Below are 21,793 nucleotides of genomic sequence, written 5' to 3'. Positions count from 1 at the left end.
ATCAATATCATGAAAAACAAAGAAGAGCTGAGGAGCCCTTCTGCATGAAAGGAGTCCAAAGGGACAGGAAAAGCCAATGAAATACAGGGTTCAGGATGGGATCCTTAACCTGGAAATAAAATGAAGAATAAGAACATTATGAGAACAGTTGGAGAAATTTGATTAAAGTCTGTTGATTCAGTGATAATATTACATCAATATTAAAAATTCTGATGTTGAAAGTTGTACTGTATTATGTCAATGAAATTTCTTGCTAAATGACATACACGCTAAAATATTTAGGGATAAAGGGGCATGATGTCTGGAAATAATTCCCAAATGATTCATATATACATGTGTATATGTGTATACACATACATGCACATGTAAATGAATTATGTATCTGTAAGGTTTACATAAGTGTGGAGAGAGGCGAAGATAAAGGCAGATGGAGACGATGATAAATGTGGCAAAATATTAATAAGGTTGACAGTACAACTTGATTGGACTTTATTGTATAAATTTTCAAGGGGATTCATGTCATGAATGTACTTACTCTTCTTGTAGATTATTGTACCTTAATCTAAAAATTCTTTTTGTAGTACTTACAGACCATCAGTATTTGGAGAACACCCCAATATGTGCTATATTGAAGCAAAAAGCTCCTCATCAGTATCGCATCCGAGCAAAACTGAGGTCATACAAGCCCAGGAGACTCTTCCAGTCTGTTAAACTTCATTGTCCTAAATGTCATTCACTGTAAGTGTTTTCTGTAATAAAACAAGGTTCACTTCATAGTATTTGTGTATATATGTTTTATATGTGTCAGTTTGAGTCCTAGCAATGAACACATTGTGATTTTATGTATTATATTTTGATAGAATGGTAACATTTTTAAGAAAATATTAAATTATTAGAAAGTAAATCTTTCTGATATTTCTTAGCTATAATAAATAAAAGGAGGGTCTATTTTTAAAATGGAACTCAATTTAGTAGCTCTGGTAAATGCAAACAAATAATAAACTATGAAATTATTTGGGAAGGCTTGCATGTTTGTCACAAAAAGCATTCTTAAAAATAAACCATTAATAACTAAAATTCTTTCTTTAAATTAAATTTTTCGGGGTTTCATTGGTTACTAAGATTATGCGGTTTTCATGATTTTTTTCATGTAAAAATACCCAAAAGACTCCACCAAAAAACTGTAGAAACAATAAACAAATAGAGGAAAGTTGCAGCACACAAAATTCAATGTACAGAAATCTGCTGCACTCCTGTATGTTAATAATAATTAAATTTCAGAAAAAGAAATGGGGAAAACAATTTCTTTTCCAATTGCAACAAAAAAAGAGTAAAATACCTAGGGATAAACTTAACAAAGGATGTGAAGGACCTATATGCTGGAAACTGCACAGCATTGTTAAAAGAGATTGAAGAAGACTCAGTGGATTGGAAAGATAGCCCACATTCATGGATTGGAAGAGTCAGTATTGTTAAAATGTCCATTTTACCCAAAGTAATATACAGATTTAATGTAATCCCCATCAAAATCCCAATGACATTTTTTTCTTTTTTTTTAAATTTATTGTTGTTCAGTTATAATTGGCCCACCTTTTTCCCCCATTGCTCTCCCCTGCCCCATCCCTCCCCCACTACCATAGTCAGTCCCCCATTGACCATGCCCATGAATCCTCTATTCGTGTCCCGTTGCTTGCCCCTTCCCCATTTTCCCACTGTTGTCCCTCTCCCTCCTCCCCTCTGGTCTGTCAGCTTGTTCTTTGTATCCACGTTTCTGGTTCTATTTTGCTCACTTGTTTGTTTTGTTGATTAGGTTCCACTTACAAGTGAGATCATACAGTATTTATCCAATGATATTTTTAAAATGAAATAGAGCAAAAAATCATCAGATTTGTGTGGAGCCAAAAAAGACCTTGAATAGCCAAAATAACTAAAATTCCTAAATTAGAAAAGACTTCTGGTTAGTTGAAATTTTGAATTAAGTGATATAGAAAGCTTTGTTGGAAAACAGTGTGGTGATTGCGGGCAGGAATGGGGGTGAGAGGAGGTAGAAGAGTATATAGAAGGGATAAATGGTGATGGAAAAAAATAAAAATAAAAAATAAAATAAGAATGGAAACTTACTAACTTTCTAAAAGAAGTTGTATAATAAAAATCATTCCAGAAAAAACAGAAGAAAGCCTTGTTGGAAATATGAGTATTTCTGTCCTGCTTAATTACAATATAGTAAATATAATTTAAATTCTTGCTAGTAATCGAGAATTTCTCAGTACCTCAAAGTTTTTATTCTAAATATCAACTAATACATAAATATATAAATTTATAAGACATTAGAATGAATGCATACTTATTAGCTCCACAGTCTTTCCTCTAAACATATAGTGTTTAAAAACAGGCATGGGCAAAAGTAGGTTTACAGTTGTAATACAAAAATAATATGCCAATTAATATGCCAATTAATAATATGGCAATTAATATACCACAGTAATAATAAACTTGTGTACTCACCACTGTAAACCTACTTTTGCCCACTCCAGTATACAAATCTCCATTATATTTGTGTGCTCATATGTTGTGTTTATGTTTCTGTGTGCACTAATATACATGTACCCCCTCTAAAATCTCAGTATGCTACTGTTTGTGGAGATTTTTGATCACCAAATCTCCTTAAATAAAAGGAGGGACTCTTATTTTAATTTACAGTGGTAGTTGGAGTGAAAAATACAGATTTTAGGTAAAGAAGTATTGTCAAATTATAGTTTTGTCAGATGCTGTAAAATCTCATAACTTTGTGAGACAAAACCTCTATAATCATTTTTTTTGAACAAATAAGGAAATTGCCTCAGAAAGGTTAAGAGGTGTTACCTAAAGTTTCACAGATCACCCAGATCATGCAACTTCTACTCTATGGTGCTTTACCATATGCCGTTTTAAGAGGAACTGGTTTGTAACATAGATGGTCCGGACAGTGAGATTACTTAGGTGGTAAGTTGCTGTTCACTGGAGAGAAGTCGGGGTGTGGGGGGGGGTGCTGCTGCATTTTCTTGTTCTACCGGAAAGTTCAGCGCTCCTTACAGAAGAGGGCAATGGGTGCTAGAAATAATTACAATTAGTAACCTCAATGTCACCAAACCCAGCAAGGAAGTTGCTGATGGTTAATACAGTTATTGAGAGGGAACTACTTAGCCCTGAAATACAAATATCTTACTATTGAATAAGAGTCTTTTAAGTAGTTGGCTCATCAGCATATAAACAATTTTGTAATTGTAGTTTGTAAAATTGGATTTCTAAGATTTTGTATTATTTCATTGATGATGGTTTTAGGCAGGAAGTTCCACATGAAGGTGATTTGGATCGAATTTTGCAAGAGAATGCAGTTAAAACTCCAGATATGAAACTACAAAATACACCATTATATGATTCGAAAGTCTGGACAACTAAAGATCAGGGAGAACGAAAAGTAGCTATTCATTTTGTGAAAAACAATGGTATTCTCCCACTTTCAAACGACTGTCTAATTTTGATAGAAGGTAAGATATTTAAGTTACTGTTGTATTAGATTACAGCTTTGCTTATGTCTTTTTCTGAGTATTGTTAAATATATTTTAGGGGCAACCTTGGACACGTAAAGTCAAAATATTGTTAAATTTTGTAACATGGAATATATTATCTATAACAACAAGAATCAAACATATGCACACATACATAAATTTATCTCAGTGACATTTTGAAATTGTACATTAAACTAAGTAGTGTGCATTTGTTCATTTTGTTGGCTTTTTGCATGTAATCTTAATCAGATCCAAGCTGATTATCAAACTGAGGAATAATTAAGACTGCTTGTGATGAATACTTGTTGTTATCTTGACCACTGGATGTCACTGTTGTTCCATAAAAGTAGAATGAAATAGATAACACTTTTTTTTTAATCCTCACCAAAGGATATGTTTATTGATTTTTTTTAAATATACTTATTGATTATGCTATTACAGTTGTCTCATTACCCCCCCACTCCACTCCATCCTGCCCACCCCTTCCCTCCCACATTCCCCCCCTATAGTTCATGTCCATGGGTCATACTTATAAGTTCTTTGGCTTCTACATTTCCTACACTATTCTTACCCTCCCCCTTTCTATTTTCCAACTATCATTTATGCTACTTATTCTATGTACCTTTCGCCCCTCTCCCCCTCCCCTGTTGATAACCCTCCATGTGATCTCCATTTCTGTGGTTCTGTTCCTGTTCTAGTTGTTTGCTTAGTTTGCTTTTGTTTTTGTTCTAGGTGTGGTTGTTAATAACTGTGAGTTTGCTGTCATTTTTACTGTTCATATTTTTTATCTTCTTTTTCTTAGCTAACTCCCTTTAACATTTCATATAATAAGGGCTTGGTGAGGATGAACTCCTTTAACTTGACCTTATCTGAGAAGCACTTTATCTTCCCTTTCATTCTAAATGATAGCTTTGCTGGATAGAGCAATCTTGGATGTAGGTCCTTCCCTTTCATGACTTCAAATACTTCTTTCCAGCCCCTTCTTGCCTGTAAGGTCTCTTTGGAGAAATCAGCTGACAGTCTTATGGGAAGTCCTTTGTAGGTAACTGTCTCCTTTTCTCTTGCTGCTTCTAAGATTCTCTCCTTCTCTTTCATCTTGGCTAATGTAATTATGCTGTGCCTTGGTGTGTTCCTCCTTGGGTCCAGCTTCTTTGGGACTCTCTGAGCTTCCTGGACTTCCTGGAAGTCTATTTCCTTGGCCAGATGAGGGAAGTTCTCCTTCATTATTTGTTCAAATAAGTTTTCAATTTTTTGTTCTTCCTCTTCTCCTTCTGGCACCCCTATAATTCGGATGTTGGAACGTTTCAAGATGTCCTGGAGGTTCCTAAGCCTCTCCTCATTTTTCCGAATTCTTGTTTCTTCATTCTTTTCTGGTTGGATGTTTCTTTCTTCCTTCTGGTCCACACCATTGATGTGAGTCCCAGTTTCCTTCGCCTCACTATTGGTTCCCTGTACATTTTCCTTTGTCTCTCTTAGCATAGCCTTCATTTTTTCATCTAGTTTTCGACCAAATTCAACCAATTCTGTGAGCTTCTTGATTACCAGTGTTTTGAACTGTGCATCTGATAGGTTGGCTATCTGTTCACTGCTTAGTTGAACTATTTCTGGAGCTTTGAAGTGTTCTATCATTTGGGCCTTTTTTTTTTTTTTTTTTTTTTTTGTCTTGGAGCGTCTGTTACTTAAAGGGGCAGAGCCTTAGGTGTCCACTGGGGCAGGGTAACGCTGGTCACTGCGCTGTGATGCTGTACGTGGGGGAGGGGCCGAGAGGGAGTAATGGCGCTTGCTCCACTCTCTGCCGGATTTCAATCACTCCCTCTGCTACCCACAATCAAACTGGGCCCCCTGCTGCTGGTTCCCAAGTGGGTGGGCTTGTGCACACTGTAGGCCCCTGTGGGTCTCTCCAACGACCTCTCCTGTGAGGCTGGGAGTTTCTCCTGCTGCCGCCCCAACCCCCACGGCCATTTTCAATCAGAGATTTGAGGCTTTATTTCCCCGAGCTGGAGCCCTGGGTTGCGCCGTCTGCTTTGGTCCCCACCATTTGTCCGGTTTATCTGTGCGCGAATGTGGGGCCGCAGGGTCTGCTAGTAGTCAGACTGCCTGCCCTGTTCGTCCCACACTCTGCCAGTCTTGGTCCCGCCACGGCCATGTGAGTCCTCTCCGCCCTGGTGCCCATCTCCGCCCCTCCTACCGGTCTGGATGAATGTTTATTTTTTATCTCCTTGGTGTGGGACTTCCTTGCCGTTCAATTTTCTGTCAGTTCTGGTTGTGGGAGGAGGCACAGTGTGTCTACCTATGCCGCCATCTTGGTTCTTCCATGTTTATTGATTTTAGAGAGGAAAAGAGAGAGAGGAAGAGACAGGCAGGCAGACAGTGTTGATGTGAGAGGGAAACATTGATTGGTTGCCTCCAGTAGTGACCTGATTGAGGATGGAACCTACAATCAGTGTGTGTGCCCGGACTGGGAATAGAACCCACAACCTTTTGGTATATGGGATGATGCTCCAACCAACTGAGCAACCCTGCCAGGGCTAGATACCATCTATTGCTATCTAAATCAAGGAAGGGACCATTGAAATAAGATAATTTGACATGTTTTTTAAAAATAAAATTTTGATTCATATTTATTTTTGCATTGCTTTTCCACTTTTTATTTTTATGTAATGTATGGTGCCACAGATTTTTTTCCCATGCCTTTCCCAATATAGGTGTTAAGTAGTGGAATTGAATTGTAACCCTGTGATGAACGTATCTACCCTTTGGGTGAAGTGTAATTGTGGGAACACAAGAAATTAAGTAAATGTTGCCCAATTCCTTTTTAGTAAAGTTATCCTAGTCTGCATATGCTTTAGCAGCCTATGAGATTATCCTTTCCCTTACCCTTGTCATCGTATACTAGCACTTTAAAAATAATGGCCACTTTGATGAGTGAAGTGTGATGTCTTATTTCCTTAGCAATATTTTAATCTACAAGGAAATAGATTTAAAAACAAAAACACACAGACACACGCATACAAAAAATGGAGTAAGAGTCCTGGCTGGTGTGGCTCAATAGATTTAGCACCAGCCAGCGAATCGAAAGGTCACAGGTTTGATTCCCAGTCAGGACTCAAGCATGGATTGTGGGCCAAGCCTCCAATAGAGGACACTCAAAAGGCAGCCACACATTGATGTTTCTCTCCCTCTCTTTCTCCCTCCCCTCCCCTCTCTAAGAATAAATAAACAAAAAAGTCTAAAAAAAATACGGAGTAAGAGTATTTGTAGACTGTAAAAATAAAACAGAGCTGTGGTCCTATGAGGTTTTATAAGAACTGCCCTTGTAGGGCCAACTAGGAGGATGTCACATGTGCCTTAGGGCCGTCCTGTGTTATGCTGCCTCCCACAGAATTCTGTGCTGAAGCCAAATTGACCTTGAGGGTACAGAGAAGCTTGAATTAAAAAGTCTCATTAGCTCTTGACCCTATCTTTAATTACCAGTCATCCCCAAAACATTAAGTCTCATCTCCTACAATCGGCATCCCATCCTCCAGCCTTACTGAACTGGTGGCAGTTCCTAAACCCTGTTTGTTTCTTTGTGACTTTTTGCCATTACATCGCTATTCTCTTGAGAATTTCTGCTCTAGTACATCTTCAGAAGTAAACTTGATCATTTCTTTTCTTTAGCAATTCATGTGTAATATTTAATGAGCACCTGTACGTAAGAAGCACTTTTTTCTTATTCAGCAGGCAGATTTGACTGGTTCTTAAGACTACATACTGTATAAACCTCCATAGAGCACTTTTGGTATTATATTTGTGTTTTATCTGTCTGTTTATAGAATTGTTTTCTTATTAAGCTCGCTAAGGACAGTATCCATGTTTATTTTAATGTATGCGTCTTAAGCACCTGGCGTGGTATACCTGGTATATGACTGGCCCTCAGTAAATATTTATTGAATAATTAAGTACACCCAACACAATATTTCATCTAGAGATTTTTAATGAAAGTGTATGTGAAAGCACTTTAAAATTTAAAAGCACTGGGTTACATCAAAATGTAATATTCTATTTTATTAGGTTTCTGAGTGCTATCCCCTAACGAACCCAAGGGTATGATCGAACTGCAGTGAGGCGTGGCAGAAGTGGGATTTCCAGTTGTCCCAGAGCCACAGAAAGAGGGGTGGGAACCAAGTTAAAATACCACACAGCTGCTGTTCTTACCAAAATGTATTCATTCACTTTAAAAAAAAAAAATATCTTTGGATTGTTGGGAGCCTTAGGTTAATTCCTAGAGTTGTGAAAAAGTTGAGTTTGACAAATTTTGCCAGTGCTTTTCCTTTTCTGGAAAAGTGTATTTTTGGATGTCCTTGGTCTGCTGTGCTAGAAGTGCATCCCCCTCACAATGCAATTTTAATGTTACAAATGGTATACAAATTTTAGGAAATACACCAAAGTACTTTTATAAATCATATTCGCTTCCCCTGGAGAGGAAGAATTATCAGTATAAATAAAAAGTACAGCAGAAAAGGTACCAGTAGGTTTGAGTCGTCCAGATAACGCTGCCGTGTAGTAACGGTACACCACTGGGCGTGCTGTCTTCATGCCCACTCTGTCACAGAATTGGGGTAATTGGGATGGTTTTCCCCAGAAAAATGAACAAACACTATACATGAATTCATTTGCATATATACTTAACTTTAGTGTTGACCTGAAAGTTTAAAAGATTTATTTCAAACTCAGACTAAACTTGCCTAGATGTTAGTGGTACATAGCTGATTTAATGAGAATGCTGTCATTCTTTGCCTCACAACTCTATTCTTTTGTTCTTTGAACTATCGTGTTCCTGACATAAAGAGCATCTTGTATAAATTTAAGAAGATGGTTAAAATTTCACAAGCCTTATAATTAGCTCAAGTCTCAGCATTTTGGGGTAGTGGTTTCTTTTATCAGTGTGTAGGATCCTGAATTTACAAATCATTACTTTCACAATAAATGTATAAACATATTAAGTCTCTAAATTCACGGCTTTGTCTTTTTCTGTCAGTTTAGTCTTTTACTGTACCTCACGTGTTATTTGACAGGCACTTTATTTTGCCTGCATTGTATTTGTACTAACCTGAAGGGTCATTTGTTCCGGTTTAATAGGCGGCACACTCAGTGAGATCCACAAACTTGCCAACAAGTTTCACAGTGTGATTCCCGTGAGGTCTGGCCACGAGGACCTGGAACTGTCTGACCTGTCAGCACCGTTCCTCATACAAGATAAAGTGCATCACTACGGGTGTGTTTTTAGTTCTGGGAACCTTCGGGATTAAACACGCTCTAAGAGTAATTTTTACTTTAATTACTTTTATCCCACTTGTTACTGTATTGTCAGTGGATACTTATTGAGTCCCAATTTCTATGTACTAGATTTATTTATTTTACTTATTTATATTTTTATTATTTTAATTTATGTTTAAATAAATAAATATACCTATTGTTTTGACAGCATTATTTTGAATACCTACAATGTGCTAGATATAAGGCTGCCTGAGGAACTAATTATAATTTGTTTTCTTTCATGAGGATTTAGCTATTACTTACAGAGAAAGGTTGAAAGCCACATCCTAGTAAAAGTGACTGAATTTCAGAATTTCTGTGGCACAAAGTTACAAATTAGTTGCCACTGAGTAATTGGAACAGATCAGAACATACTGGGTTCTAGAAACAGTTTTATGTTTGGAAGGAGGCAGTGGGGATAAAATCTCCTTTTCCTTCCGTTTGAACAAACTTTTGTTTTTGTTGTTGCTCTGTGTTGTTTTTCATTGTTCTTATTTTTATTTTCTTCCTTTACTTTCATTGGGTTTCCTTGGATTTTCTTTTTCAAATGTTTTTCATTGAACTTACCTTAATTCATTAACTTTAATATATTTTTAATATTTATATGTAAGTCTATAATTTTCCCCTCAAAAATTAGCCATGGCTTTAACCCAAGACTGGTATGTAGTGCTTTTCTTGTCACTGCTAAATGTTTCATAATTTGCATTATGATATCTTTGGCCCATGAATTCTTTTCAAATTTTTACACATACATTTCAGTTGCTATATTTTTGTTTGCATTTTGGTTAGATGACTTTTTAACCAAATACTGTGATTCATTTCATAATGATTTTTTGAGATTTGTTTAGCTGCTTTATCCTAGAATATGTCTGTTCAGATTTTGATTAAGTTTCATAAATTTTTAAAGAATATATATTCTTTAATAGTCATGTTTAGTGTTTATTAGTGTTTAGTTATTTTCATTAGACAGGCTTACAAATCATGCTCAAAACTTTTATTTTCCTTTGTAACTTTAACTGTTTACTCACTTCTTAGAGAGTGTGCTTAATGTCCCCTGTGATTGTGGGTCTGTGACCTTTTTATTCGGTGAGTGTGAGCTTGATGTATCTGGAGGCTCTCGGCTGGTTTGTGTAGGCTCAGCATTTCATCTCCTGGTGAATTGGTTATTTGGTATATTCTTTTGTAATCACTTTATCTCTAATCATGTTTTTTTGCCCTAAGGGTTTTCTTTTTATTTTTTATTATTGTATTAGAATTTGTTGGGGGGGGGTTGGTTCGCAATCGCTTACGAACCAAAAGAATAGTATCCTATTCTCATCCTCATCCCTTTGCTTTCATGTTCATTTGCTGTTGTATTTTAATAAGTCTCATGAATAAATACCTAGGTTTTAGTGGTTTTTAAATAGATGAGTTTAAAGTGTGTTAATTTCTGATACAGCTAGGTTTTATTTCTACATTTTATGTTGTTTTTCACATACTGTTACTGTTACCTCTTCTTTATTTTTCATTATTATTTTGCTTACTTTTTTCTTCAGTCTGGTGTGGAATTGATTTATAAAAAAAATGTTCTTGGTAATGGAAAAATACAATGAAAATAAAATGATGTAACAAATACTTTTAATTTTCTCCTTTTTTTACTACTTCGGAAGTTATGAATTCTCTATTTAATTTGTATTTGTTACCTGTAATTTTTAATTTGTATATTAATTTTTAGTTTGTATGCTTGCTTTATTAATGTCTAAAGTTAATATTGCCTTTTTAAAGACAATAATAACTTCCTTTAATTACCTTTTTCTGTTTAAAAAAAATTTAGATGTGTTTGAAGAATGGGAAAGGATACCATTTGTTATAGTTACCCTCTATTTTTCCCCAGAATGCAAACGAAAAGGAGTCTGCATGAACCTCTTGAATATTGACTTTTATATAGTTATTTAAGTATATATTCTATTATCTCGTAAACATTATGATGTTATGTATTTAAAAATTTGCTTAAAATGTTTTTGTATATAAGTAAATCAAAATACCTATACTAAATAATGTATATTTTAGTATACTGTATAGTTTTAAATTGATTTATATTATGAAGAGTATCTATAGTATTAGGCATCATACACTATAAACCTCTAAATATGTGCTCACTGAATATTTTACCCCAAATATTGCTAGAACTACCTTCTTTAGTCAGAAAAATGTCCTCATAGTAGCCATGTTGAATTAAGACCTTGGCTATTACTTACTGTTCACAGACCCATAAATAAAAGTTCTTAGAGATTATCTGTTTAAACTTTTTCATGACCAAATAAGGAAATCAGCCAAATTAATTAATAATCTGGACCTGAAACCTCTCTCTTGCTCTCAATTTAATGGTGTTTATCCTGAACTATACTCTTTTTAATTGCTTCTATTGTAAAAAGCTTATTTTTTAAAATAATTCTGTTAGTAATATGCATATTACAGTATAGGAGGTAGTATTATGTTTAATTTACTTCTAAACCGTGCATATTTGAACAGCAAAAATAAGCTATAATGTCAAATGAGTTATGATAAATTATTTTAAAATATTTTATTGTTTTATTAATTTCAGATGTAAAAAGTGTTCTACCTTGAGACCAATACAAAATCTAAATAACCTAGTGGATAAAACATTATGGATTCCTTCTTCTGTGGCAGAAGGTTAGCTAAATGTCTGTGTCCTGTAATCTCAACTGTCTTTGTGTAAGGTGATTTCACTGATTATATTTGAATATTTGTGCCTCTAGTAAAACCAGAGAAAAGTTTAATTTTCCTTATGCAAAACCATTCACAGTCACTGTAGTAAAACTATAAAGTAAATGTTTAAAATATTTGGAGACTTTCAAACACTTGCCAGTGTCTTTTAATCTTTACTGATATTTTAATGTTCTTTAATTTATTTCAGCATTAATCACAAGTACAGCTTCTGAAAAATCTCTCCACTTCATAGTACTGTGGGATTTCAGAGGTTTAGAAATAGCAATTACAACTTTTTACCCAATACAAGTCTTTTAGCTGGAACAAGAATCTTTTCATATCACAATCTTGACTGGTCACCTAGCCTTGCCTTAAAACTCATTCAGTGACAGGGGACTCATTACGTTGCAACAACAAATTCCCTTAATTTTTAGGAAGTTTTAATCGTGAGGCAATCTCTGCCTATCTATAACTTTATCCTGGGCCACATTCTGTTTGCTAGAATTAGAGTCTATCTGTTCCCTCTTCTGCAAGGTCAGCAGATTTATGCCTTCGAGGATATCTGTTGAACCTGCATTCCGTCCTTATTTCTCCAAGCAGGCATCTCACTTCCTTTGGTACTTACTTTCCCATGTTCCTTACACGTATTTTATTTCTCCTCTATAGTAAACATTTCACATTACCAGTGTTTTCCCCTAAGTTTGCCATTAAATCTGGAAATAGGGCTGCAAATATTGGCCAACTCAGAATATGAGCAAAACTTCTATTTCCCTAAAATTGGACACACTGTTTCTACTAGCCTGAAAATTTCATCGCACAGCAGGTTCTTGAATAATGCCATTTCGTTTTGTTCAGTGTCACTTTATTATAACACTGATAAGATGCCTTGGGAACTTAACTCTTGTTTCTATTAATTAACGTCTGGTAAAATTGGTTTCATTACATGTTGTTTCACTGCAGTTCCAAGAACCTGTTGATATTAATCTGTATGCTTGGTTTTGCTTTCCTTTTCTTTTAATTCGGCTATATGATACTGCTGTCTCCTATTTTGTTTGTGGGCCAATAAAGTTCCAGGTTACTTTCACATGAGCTTTTCGCTCTCCAGCTTGGTCTCCTTATCCTATTCCAAATGTAGTTATCTGTCTATCTGTGTGGTCCCTCGGAGTAGGTGTTACGATCATATTTTTTGGTTTTAGCTCATAGTTTTAACCTATTGAGACCTCTTAAATTCTAAAAATCAATTCTCTGTATTAACAATTTCTGTCATATCTTTATGCCCTAATTTACTCTTCTTACTTGCCCCCGTATTAGTTTGTTTAAATATTGATTCCACAAATGGAAAAAATACTCCCTTCTATAAACATATTGAATGTCTTCCATTTCCAAACACAAAGATGTTCACTTAACATAAATTTTCAAATGATATATTATCTCTTTAAATTCTTCCTTTTTTCTCATCTTACCAAATTATGAAGTCCCAGATTCTGACATTTTTGTCCATTCAGCTGGATAGTATTTCTTTAAAAATAAGTGATCCCTATACTTACATTACAAAGGGCAGAGACGTGTTACATAATCATAAATATTGAACTGCATGCCATTTTTTAGAGCACTCTGGTATTTTAATTTTGTCTTTCATAAGACCAACATTCAGTGTATTATATTTCATAAATCAGTTTTTATGTTTTCTATCAAGATGTACTCATTTTAAAGATATATTAATAGTTAATCAAAAAAGATGCAGCTGTTTATGGGTTTTGCCTCTGTGTAGGTACAGTGTAATGTTCCAAAGTGAACCTGCTAAGATGAGCTTAGTATGTTACTATTAGGGAACAAAAAAGCATATGTATAAGTTTTTCTTTCTCTCTTAAATTACTTTAATAGACAAAATTAACAATTAACAGGTACATACTACCCAAAAACAATTTTTACTTTACTTTGATTACAAGGAACAGAAGATTCATACAGTTTAATCTTTTTTTCTAAACTAGTATTGGGTATTGTACCCCTTCAGCATGTGTTTGTGATGACATTTACTCTTGATGATGGAACAGGAGTATTGGAAGCTTACCTCATGGATTCTGTAAGTAACAGAGGTAGTGAGAATATTTTTAGCTAAAAATAAATTTTTGAATGTTAATATATTCATACCTACTTTATTACTAAGAAGAATTAAGGCACCTTAGAAAAACAAAATATGAGTGTGTAGATCTTAAATTGTGTTTATGTCTCTTTTGATATTATACTGTACGTAAATCTTAATATCTGAATAATGAAAAATTGAGGAACAGGAATTTTAGGAGAGAGTCATTTTTATACCACACAGAAATTGTGTTCCAGGAGCTAAAGGCAGAGAGGTATGGCCACACGCTCTACACGTGAGCTATCAGCATTTCAGTAGGCTTGGTGAGCCGTCTCATGTTATTTGTTCCCTCATATTAGAGGGAACAAAGTTACTCTGATAGGGTGATAGTTACATGGGATGAAGCCAGGGAGCTTTCCACAAGGCTACCCTTATTTCTGACGACATTCCAAGTTTGGGGATTCCCAAAACCATCCTTATTCAGACACCAATTGCAAGTTCAGAGGTCCCCAAGACTACCCTTAGTTTTGATAATTCACTGGAAAGACTCACAGAACTTACTGAAAGTCATTATACTCACCATTACAGTTTATTACAGCTATAGAATACAGATTAAAATCATCCAAGGGAAGACGTGCAGAGGGCAGAGTCCAGGAAAGTTTCAAGTGTGGCACTTTCATTTGTCCTCTTTTGTAGAGAAGAAGACAACGTTACTTCCCTGGCAACAGTGTGTGACCACACACATAAAGTATTGCCAACCAGGGAAACTCCACTGCACCTGGGTGTCCAGGGTTTTTACTGGAGCTCTATCGTGTAGTCATGGTTGAATGTACATGTAACTGATCTCAGTCTTCAGCCCCTCCCAGAGGTCAGGCTACAGGATGCAAACTCCCTACTCCAAGTCACATTGTTAAACTACCCAGTGTGACCCAATGTCCCCAGGCAAACAAGGACTCTCCAGGTATGAAGTGATTAATGAGCACCATCTATGTGCCAGGCACTATTCTTTGTGATAAAGATGCAGCAGTGAACAAAGCAAGCCAAATCCCTTTTCTCCCTATAATCTAGTAGAAGGAAAAAAACTATGTTATACTCTTAAATTTAACACATACATCGCAGGTACTCAACATATGTGTATCAAGAGAATAGTAAGCCTCACTGTTTTATGATCATTATTTTTGTCATCACTAAGTCAAAGCAGTTTAACTTGACTTTATATCTCAAAGATTTTTTTTTAATTTTAATTTTGTATTGTTATTCAGTTACAGTTGTGTGCCTTTTCTCCCCATCCCTCCACCCCACCCCAGCTGAACCCTCCTCCCTCCCCCTTGATTTTGTCCATGTGTCTCAAAGATGTTTTTAAATTAAAGTAGTAAATCAGATGTTACAGTTCAGACTAGCAGTTTATGAATTTTGTAATCTTGATATAGAGTGACGTAGCCTAGGTAATTTAATTAGATAGTATTAAAATACACAGGTGGGCAAAAGTAGGTTTACAGAGGTTTGTATTGAAAAAGACACATAGGTTATGACTATTACAATAGTTTTATTAACTCAAAAGAATGTCACCACGCAATTGTAAAGCTACTTTTGCCCACCCCTTTACTTTTGTATTAATTATAATTTTAATAAAAGATTAATATCATTCTTCTATACTATTTTTAAGGACAAGTTCTTCCATATTCCAGCATCAGAAATCCTAACCAACGATTACCTTCAGGAAAGTATGGACGTGATCATGAATATGTTTTGCCCTCCAGGAGTAAAAATTGGTAGGCAGTAATATTTAATTAATTCTATTCATTGTTTTTTTTAAAATAGCACCTAGTTTATATCTAATCTATAGACTTTTAGAGGTATGAAAACTTTGAAATATGAATCCAAATAAATTGCTAATTAGTATTAGATTACTGTATAATCTACCTTTGGTTTAAACAGTGGAAGGAATAAAATGGGTATGAATCATAATTCCTGAAATGAAAAGATTTTTTTAACATTTTGAAATATAATAAAGGGTAAGCAGCTTTGATCACAAGCACATTTGATACTATGTTTATGTATAATAACATTTGAAATTAACAGGGATGAAATGTTGATCAGAAACGTTTTCTATAACAAGCTCCATTTAGCTAGTTTAGTTCATTGATGAATTTTCTATTCATTATTAACTAGTTTCAGATTTTACGATTTTTTATTGTAGTAATTATTTTTGGCAGCTTTAGTCGTTTTCTGTGTAACATTTATTCATCCACCGCCCTTCAGGTCAGATTGTATATAGATTTCACCTGCTCCCCTCTGTTTTCCTTCTGTGCCCACTGTCTGAACTTATGCTGAGACTTGTGAATCTAAATTAGATTAAAATAGTTTGACTCTTCTAACAATTTTTCATCAGTAACAGATTTTACCAGCTGCATATTTAACTGTTAGTTTAACTTTTATAGGTTATTTTTAATTAGGCTTTATTTTCCCCTGGTCAATCCAGGCATTTCATAACCATTCTAAAAAGGTAGTTTTTATACATCTGTAACAAAGTTTAACTTACATACTTTTGTTTAATATCAGTTTTAATTTTTGTTGGCTATTTGGATTCTTTTGGCTAGACTTCTAGAAATAAAAGTGTCGTATGGAAAAAGCACAGCCCTGGTAGACTTTTGATACATTCTGCAAAATTGCTTTTCAAGAATGTTTCACCTATTTACAGTTCTGCCAGCGGTGTAGGAGAGTGTCTGTCTTGTTTGACCCTTGCTGATATTGAGGACGAGGTTAAATGCCTTTTAAACTCAAACATGAAGAAAAGAAACATTAAGAAACTTCTCTAGATGTTATAAATGTGATAGATTTACTGTGGTCGTAAGCAGAGCTTAGAAATGGCATCTATGGCTGCCAGCTTTGCTTTGACTCAGTACTTGGTCCCTGTAGTTTCACCTTGACAAATGGAAGGGGTTCAGCTCATTCGAACTTCAGGATCAGTTTCTTTGCAGTCAACCAGAGAAAAAAAAATAAGTAAAATAGGGAGATCAGTAAGCAATTAGCAGGAAAAAAAGGAAAAAAAAATTGGAAATGAGGTAGCTTACTATCTCCACTATCCAACATTCTGAAAACCCCACATTTAATTACTTTTTCCTATTGTTAAGAAAAAATTCAAATTGGTCAGAATTGCTGTGAAACAATAACATGAATCCAGTATAATTTGGAAATGTAGATCATGTTACATTTGGTAAGTGTATTTATTTACTTTTCAAGCTTCAAAGTAAGTGTTAATTTTTCTAGCTAAGTATTATGCTTAGATATACCAGAGTTATTTATTTAATTTTAATGGTTAAATAACGTTTTCTTTTGGATTGTAGATACATATCCATGGTTGGAATGCTTCATCAAGTCCTATAATGTCACAAGTGGGACGGAGCAGCAAATTTGCTATCAGATTTTTGACACCACAGTCGCAGATGATGTTATCTAATGTTGACATTCAACTTAGCATATGTAAATATTGTAATTTTTGAAATCCTTACTATTTTCTATGAGATTGCCATAAAACACATAAAAGATTTAGCTCAATAGTTCGTTTTCCATTTTAACCACTATTTAAATTTTTTTTAATGGACAGTGTGTTACTTTAACACCTTCTTGTAAGTTAAAAATGTTCCTGTTGCACAAAAATATCCAATACAATGGCTGCTGGGGTTCTAAAAGAAAGAAAGGTTGAATAAATAAAGACTGTTTTTGTTTACTCTTTGTTCCTTTCAGAGAAGCTGTTTTGTTACCATACACTAAAATCACCTTCCCTGTTGCTTTTGCCACTGATTTCTCTGCCATCCATCTTCCCTGGTTGAGCTTCTCTTGCCTAGATTTTTATATCTGCAATGTTGATGATTTTGGCATGACTATGGGTTTAGAAGATGTCCTTGCCTTAAATCTCTGAGCTTTGACTGAGTGCAAGGTATGGAGTGGCTAGTGGTTTTCTTTTGTTTTGTCTTTGTGCAGAGGGATCTACTTAAACAAATACTCATCAAGGAAATGCTTGTTCCAGCCCTGACCAGTGTGGCTCGGCTGGGCGTCCTTCTGAAAATCAAAAGTTTGCTCATTCGATTCACGGTCAGGACGCACATGCCTGGGTTACGGGTTTAGTCTTGGGTTGGGGCGTGTCTGAGAGGTAAATGATGGTTGTTTCTCTCCCTCTCTCTATCCCTCCCTTCCCCCTTCTCTAAAAATAAATAAAATATTTAATAAAGAAGATTACAATTAAGAAAGAAATGCTTGTTCAAGTGAGCTATAGTGTACTTTAAGTGGAAGTGGTAGAATTGCTTTCCTTGGCTGCTGACATTTACCAGTTGAGCCGTTTTTTTGGACCAGAATTATATGCTTTGAGTGCTTATTTCTCTTCATGATATTAGAAATTATTCCATTCCACCTCAACTTAATGAAGTGGTCAGATTTATAGTGTTAGTGACTTACATTATCCTTTTTTTTAATAGTCTTATGTAAAATATATTTTAGGTAGAGCATTAAATGAGATGTTAATTCAGTATATAGTCCATTTTTTACCTGACAGCATGTCAAATTTAAAATCATGAATATTCAGTTTTATAAAAATACTTCTATGTTTCTGTATATATATATGGAGATTTATGTATGTTCTTTGCTAGAGACCGAGAGAAGCAGATCTTTCTAGTTCAATTGTGAATAAAGGCACACAGTTCATCTGTTTCATTTGTTTATTTGAGCTGAGGCATGATTTGAGGAAGAGAATCAAAGCAGGTATATCATGATAGCAGGTATTTAGGACTGTGTACACACTAGGTACCTAAGAAGTATTGGAGTTCCACAACAACCCATTTTCCTGGTCAGAGCCTCCGTGAGTCTTGATTGATGAGTTGACTTGTCTAAATTCATGCAATTATTAAGTACTAGGCGGCACTCTCTGTTCAGAGATTCCACTCTTCACCACTGCAGGATTCTGGAGCCAAAGTGAGCATGTGGCTTTCTGCAAATGAGTCCTGCCTTAAATATCTGAAGTAACATTGGAAGTAAGAGTCATTCATGTGTTTTCTTATACTAACCAAAAGGCTTTTAACAGCTTGATGGTAAAAAGAATTGAATGTCTGATTTCCTCTGCTTGTAATAAATCTTAAGTTCTAGTTCCTAAGTATGTTAGCATATTTCCAGATCGAACTACCCCCCTCCCCATCACTGAATTATCACCTCGTTTGAGATAATGAGAAAAGACTGATGCTGATGTTTTGGGGATTTAAAGTCTTGGTTCAAAACATATTCAAGGAAATCTTTTAAAAACCTGAAATAGAACAGATATGTTTCAGCATTGCTGTTATGCTTGGATCACCAAGAGGAGAGACATTTTCTCTTCCTCAGGAAGCGCCCAGTCTAGAAGAGCAGGGGCCACACGGGACAGCAGACTCACAGCGTCAGGCTGTGCTGAGTCCAGAGTAGTAAAGGGAAGCTCTTCGTGTGAATCTTCATGATGATAGGCTACTTCTCTTTTGTTCCCCTTTTTCTGTAAACCCCCACATTGTCATCATTTGTTTTGTTTTTTAACTTCAGTTTTGAACAAGATGAGTTACATCAACACTAGTGTTTACTCACTGGTGGTGTATGCGCCTTGCCCTCACCAGGACCCCAGAGTAATAGAATCCTGTTTCTGAAGCAGCAACTCGATGGTAGTTTACTGTGCCCAGATTCGAGCTCTGTTCCCTCTGTTGTCCACGTGAATACTGTAGTCTGTCATATCTCCACTACCTGATTGAAGAAAGTAGTGTTTGTAAAGCCTCTTCCTCGGTTTCCAGTCCCTGCAGCACCCCCTGTTTTAGACACTCCTGCGTTGTTCTGTAACCGCCTGCACTGTTCTTTATGTAGAAGGCACATGTGTCTGTGTCCACCTGGTGATGAAGTCTGCACCGCTGGCAGGCTCTTTCTGTGGCTGCCCTCATCACACTGCTTTTTCAGAGGGAACTCTACGTGCCCAGGTGCAGTGCGCCATTCCCCGTTTTTTATTTTCTACTGCTGGGCATGGTGTATGTTGGGGGTTGTTTCTAAGTGAACATAGACTGGTGTTGATGGAATTGAAGAAGTTGAATACATCCCTGTCCACCTGGGAAAGCAGCCTTCACACAGTAGGGCACTCACTGGCTGCCCAGTGTGCAAATCAGTGCGGATCCTGTGTTGTAACTACGTGCAGGTCACAGAAACGGGCGATAATCTCCGCCCAGCTCACTTCCCAGCTGACTGCCATTCTGTTGCCAAAGTCAGGGCATGACTTTGTCACTACTTGTGACTCAGGCCAACCAATTCTCTTCTACACTTTCTGTAAGCTTTCCTTGGTATATGGGGAAAGCTAGATTCTTCTGATTATTTCAGTGGCTTGAATTTGACCATGCATTTCATTAAAATTTTCTTTTATACAGAATACTTTTTCATTTTCACCAATAACTTTATTGATTTGGAAATCTAGAGTATGTCGGCTCTCCCCCGAGTGATATAACATTGATTGTTCTCAATTCATGTCTCAATTTGATTGATTCCAACTTCAACTGGTCTGCCCAACCATGGAGCATTGTCTAGTGAGAAATTTCCAGCATGAAAATTTCCGAACCACTTTTGACACATTTGATCAGTCACAGCACCTTCTCCATACACTCCACAGATCTTTTTAAATCTTTTTTTTTTTAATTTCAGTTGTGTTTTTACCTTTCTTGAAATAATAAAGCATACTATGCTGAAAATGTTGCTTATTTTTCTCCCATCTTCAATATTAAAATGGCTGTACAAAAATCCACCAATTTTGACTGTTTTTTTAAAAAAAATTTCTCTTTTTTGTATTTATTTTAATCTTTATTGTGTTTTTTTCCATTAACTTTTAATCCCCTTAAACTCCCCCCCCCCGTCCACCCCCAGCAGTCACCACATTGATGTCCACGTCCATGAGGTCTTTGTCCTTTTGTCTCAATCCCTCCACTCCTAACCAACCACCCTCAGCTGCCATCCTACTCTCCATCTATGAGTCTGTCCCCATTCTAATAAAAGTATCATGGACTTCCAAGAATTTGAAACAGCGTAAACTATGTAAAGTTGAATTCATTACTGTTTCTAAGTAGCACCCCAGAGGAGAAAGTACGTTTCACAGTCTGGTGTCTAGTATGTCACTATAAAAAAAAAAGGTTTTAAAAATAGCATCGTACTACAAATAGTTTTCTCAACTGTTTTCTTACAGACATGTAAATATATGTGTTTATATACTTCAAAAACATCAGTCTATAAATATATTTCTGCAACTTGCTTTTTTCACTTTATAGAATTGGCATTTTTTAATGTCAATAAACGGATGGAGAAACTTGTTTGTAATTACACAGCATAAGGAAGTTTTTAGTGAGGGATTCTATTTCACTTTCTATTTTTGTACTTTTTTAAAGTATATTTTATTGATTATGCTATTACAGTTGTCCCATTCTTTTTTTCCCCTTTTTGCCTCTCCACCTGAGACCGCCTCTCTGCTGTATTCCCCACTCCTTAGTTCATGTCTATGGATCATACATATAAGTTCACTTCTCCATTCCTCATTTTGTACCTACCAATTATGCTTCTTATACCCTGTACCTTTTCCCCCTTTCTCCCCTCTCTCCCTCCCCACTGATCTTCCTCCATGTTATGTCCATTTCTGTGATTCTGCTCCTGAATAGTTGTTTGCTTAGTTCGTTTTTTTTTTTTGGAGGGGGGGGGTAGGTCCAGTAGTTGATAGTTGTGAGTTTGTTGTCATTTCACTGTTCATATTTTTTATCTTTTTCTTAAATAAGTCCCTTAAACATTTCATATAATAAGGGCTGGTGGTGATGAACTCCTTTAACTGGACCTTATCTGGGAATCACTTTATCTGACCTTCCATTCTAAATCATAGCTTTGCTGGATACAGTAATCTTGGATGTAGGTCCTTGCTTTTCATGACTTTGAATACTGCTTCCCAGCCCCTTCTTGCCTACAAGTTTTCTTTTGAGAAATCAGCTGAAAGTCTTATGGGGACTCCTTTGTAGGTAACTCTCTGCTTTTCTATTGCTGTTTTTAAGATTCCTTATCTTTAATCCTGGGCAACTTAATTATTATGTGCCTTGGTGTTTGCTTCCTTGGGTCCAACTTCTTTGGGATTCTC

General features: G+C 35.8%; 1 protein-coding gene across 5 annotated transcripts in view; it reads left to right on the top strand.

Moving 5' to 3' along the window:
* The window catches only part of POT1 (protection of telomeres 1), an 84,097-nt gene extending 66,461 nt beyond the window's left edge, over positions 1–17,636 (top strand). For all 5 annotated transcript variants that reach the window (XM_071221694.1, XM_045191173.2, XM_045191175.3 and 2 more), the window contains 7 exons: positions 582–738; positions 3,322–3,527; positions 8,670–8,805; positions 11,431–11,519; positions 13,547–13,638; positions 15,305–15,410; positions 16,986–17,636. In XM_071221694.1, coding sequence (XP_071077795.1) covers positions 582–738; positions 3,322–3,527; positions 8,670–8,805; positions 11,431–11,519; positions 13,547–13,638; positions 15,305–15,410; positions 16,986–17,098 — 899 coding nt within the window. In that variant the 3' untranslated portion in view covers positions 17,099–17,636. The remainder of the gene's footprint in view (positions 1–581; positions 739–3,321; positions 3,528–8,669; positions 8,806–11,430; positions 11,520–13,546; positions 13,639–15,304; positions 15,411–16,985) is intronic.
* The last annotated feature ends 4,157 nt before the right edge of the window (positions 17,637–21,793 follow it).

The sequence above is a fragment of the Desmodus rotundus genome, chromosome 6 (assembly GCF_022682495.2).
Source record: "Desmodus rotundus isolate HL8 chromosome 6, HLdesRot8A.1, whole genome shotgun sequence".
Taxonomy (NCBI): domain Eukaryota; kingdom Metazoa; phylum Chordata; class Mammalia; order Chiroptera; family Phyllostomidae; genus Desmodus; species Desmodus rotundus.
This window is presented reverse-complemented; position numbering and strand designations above follow the sequence as displayed.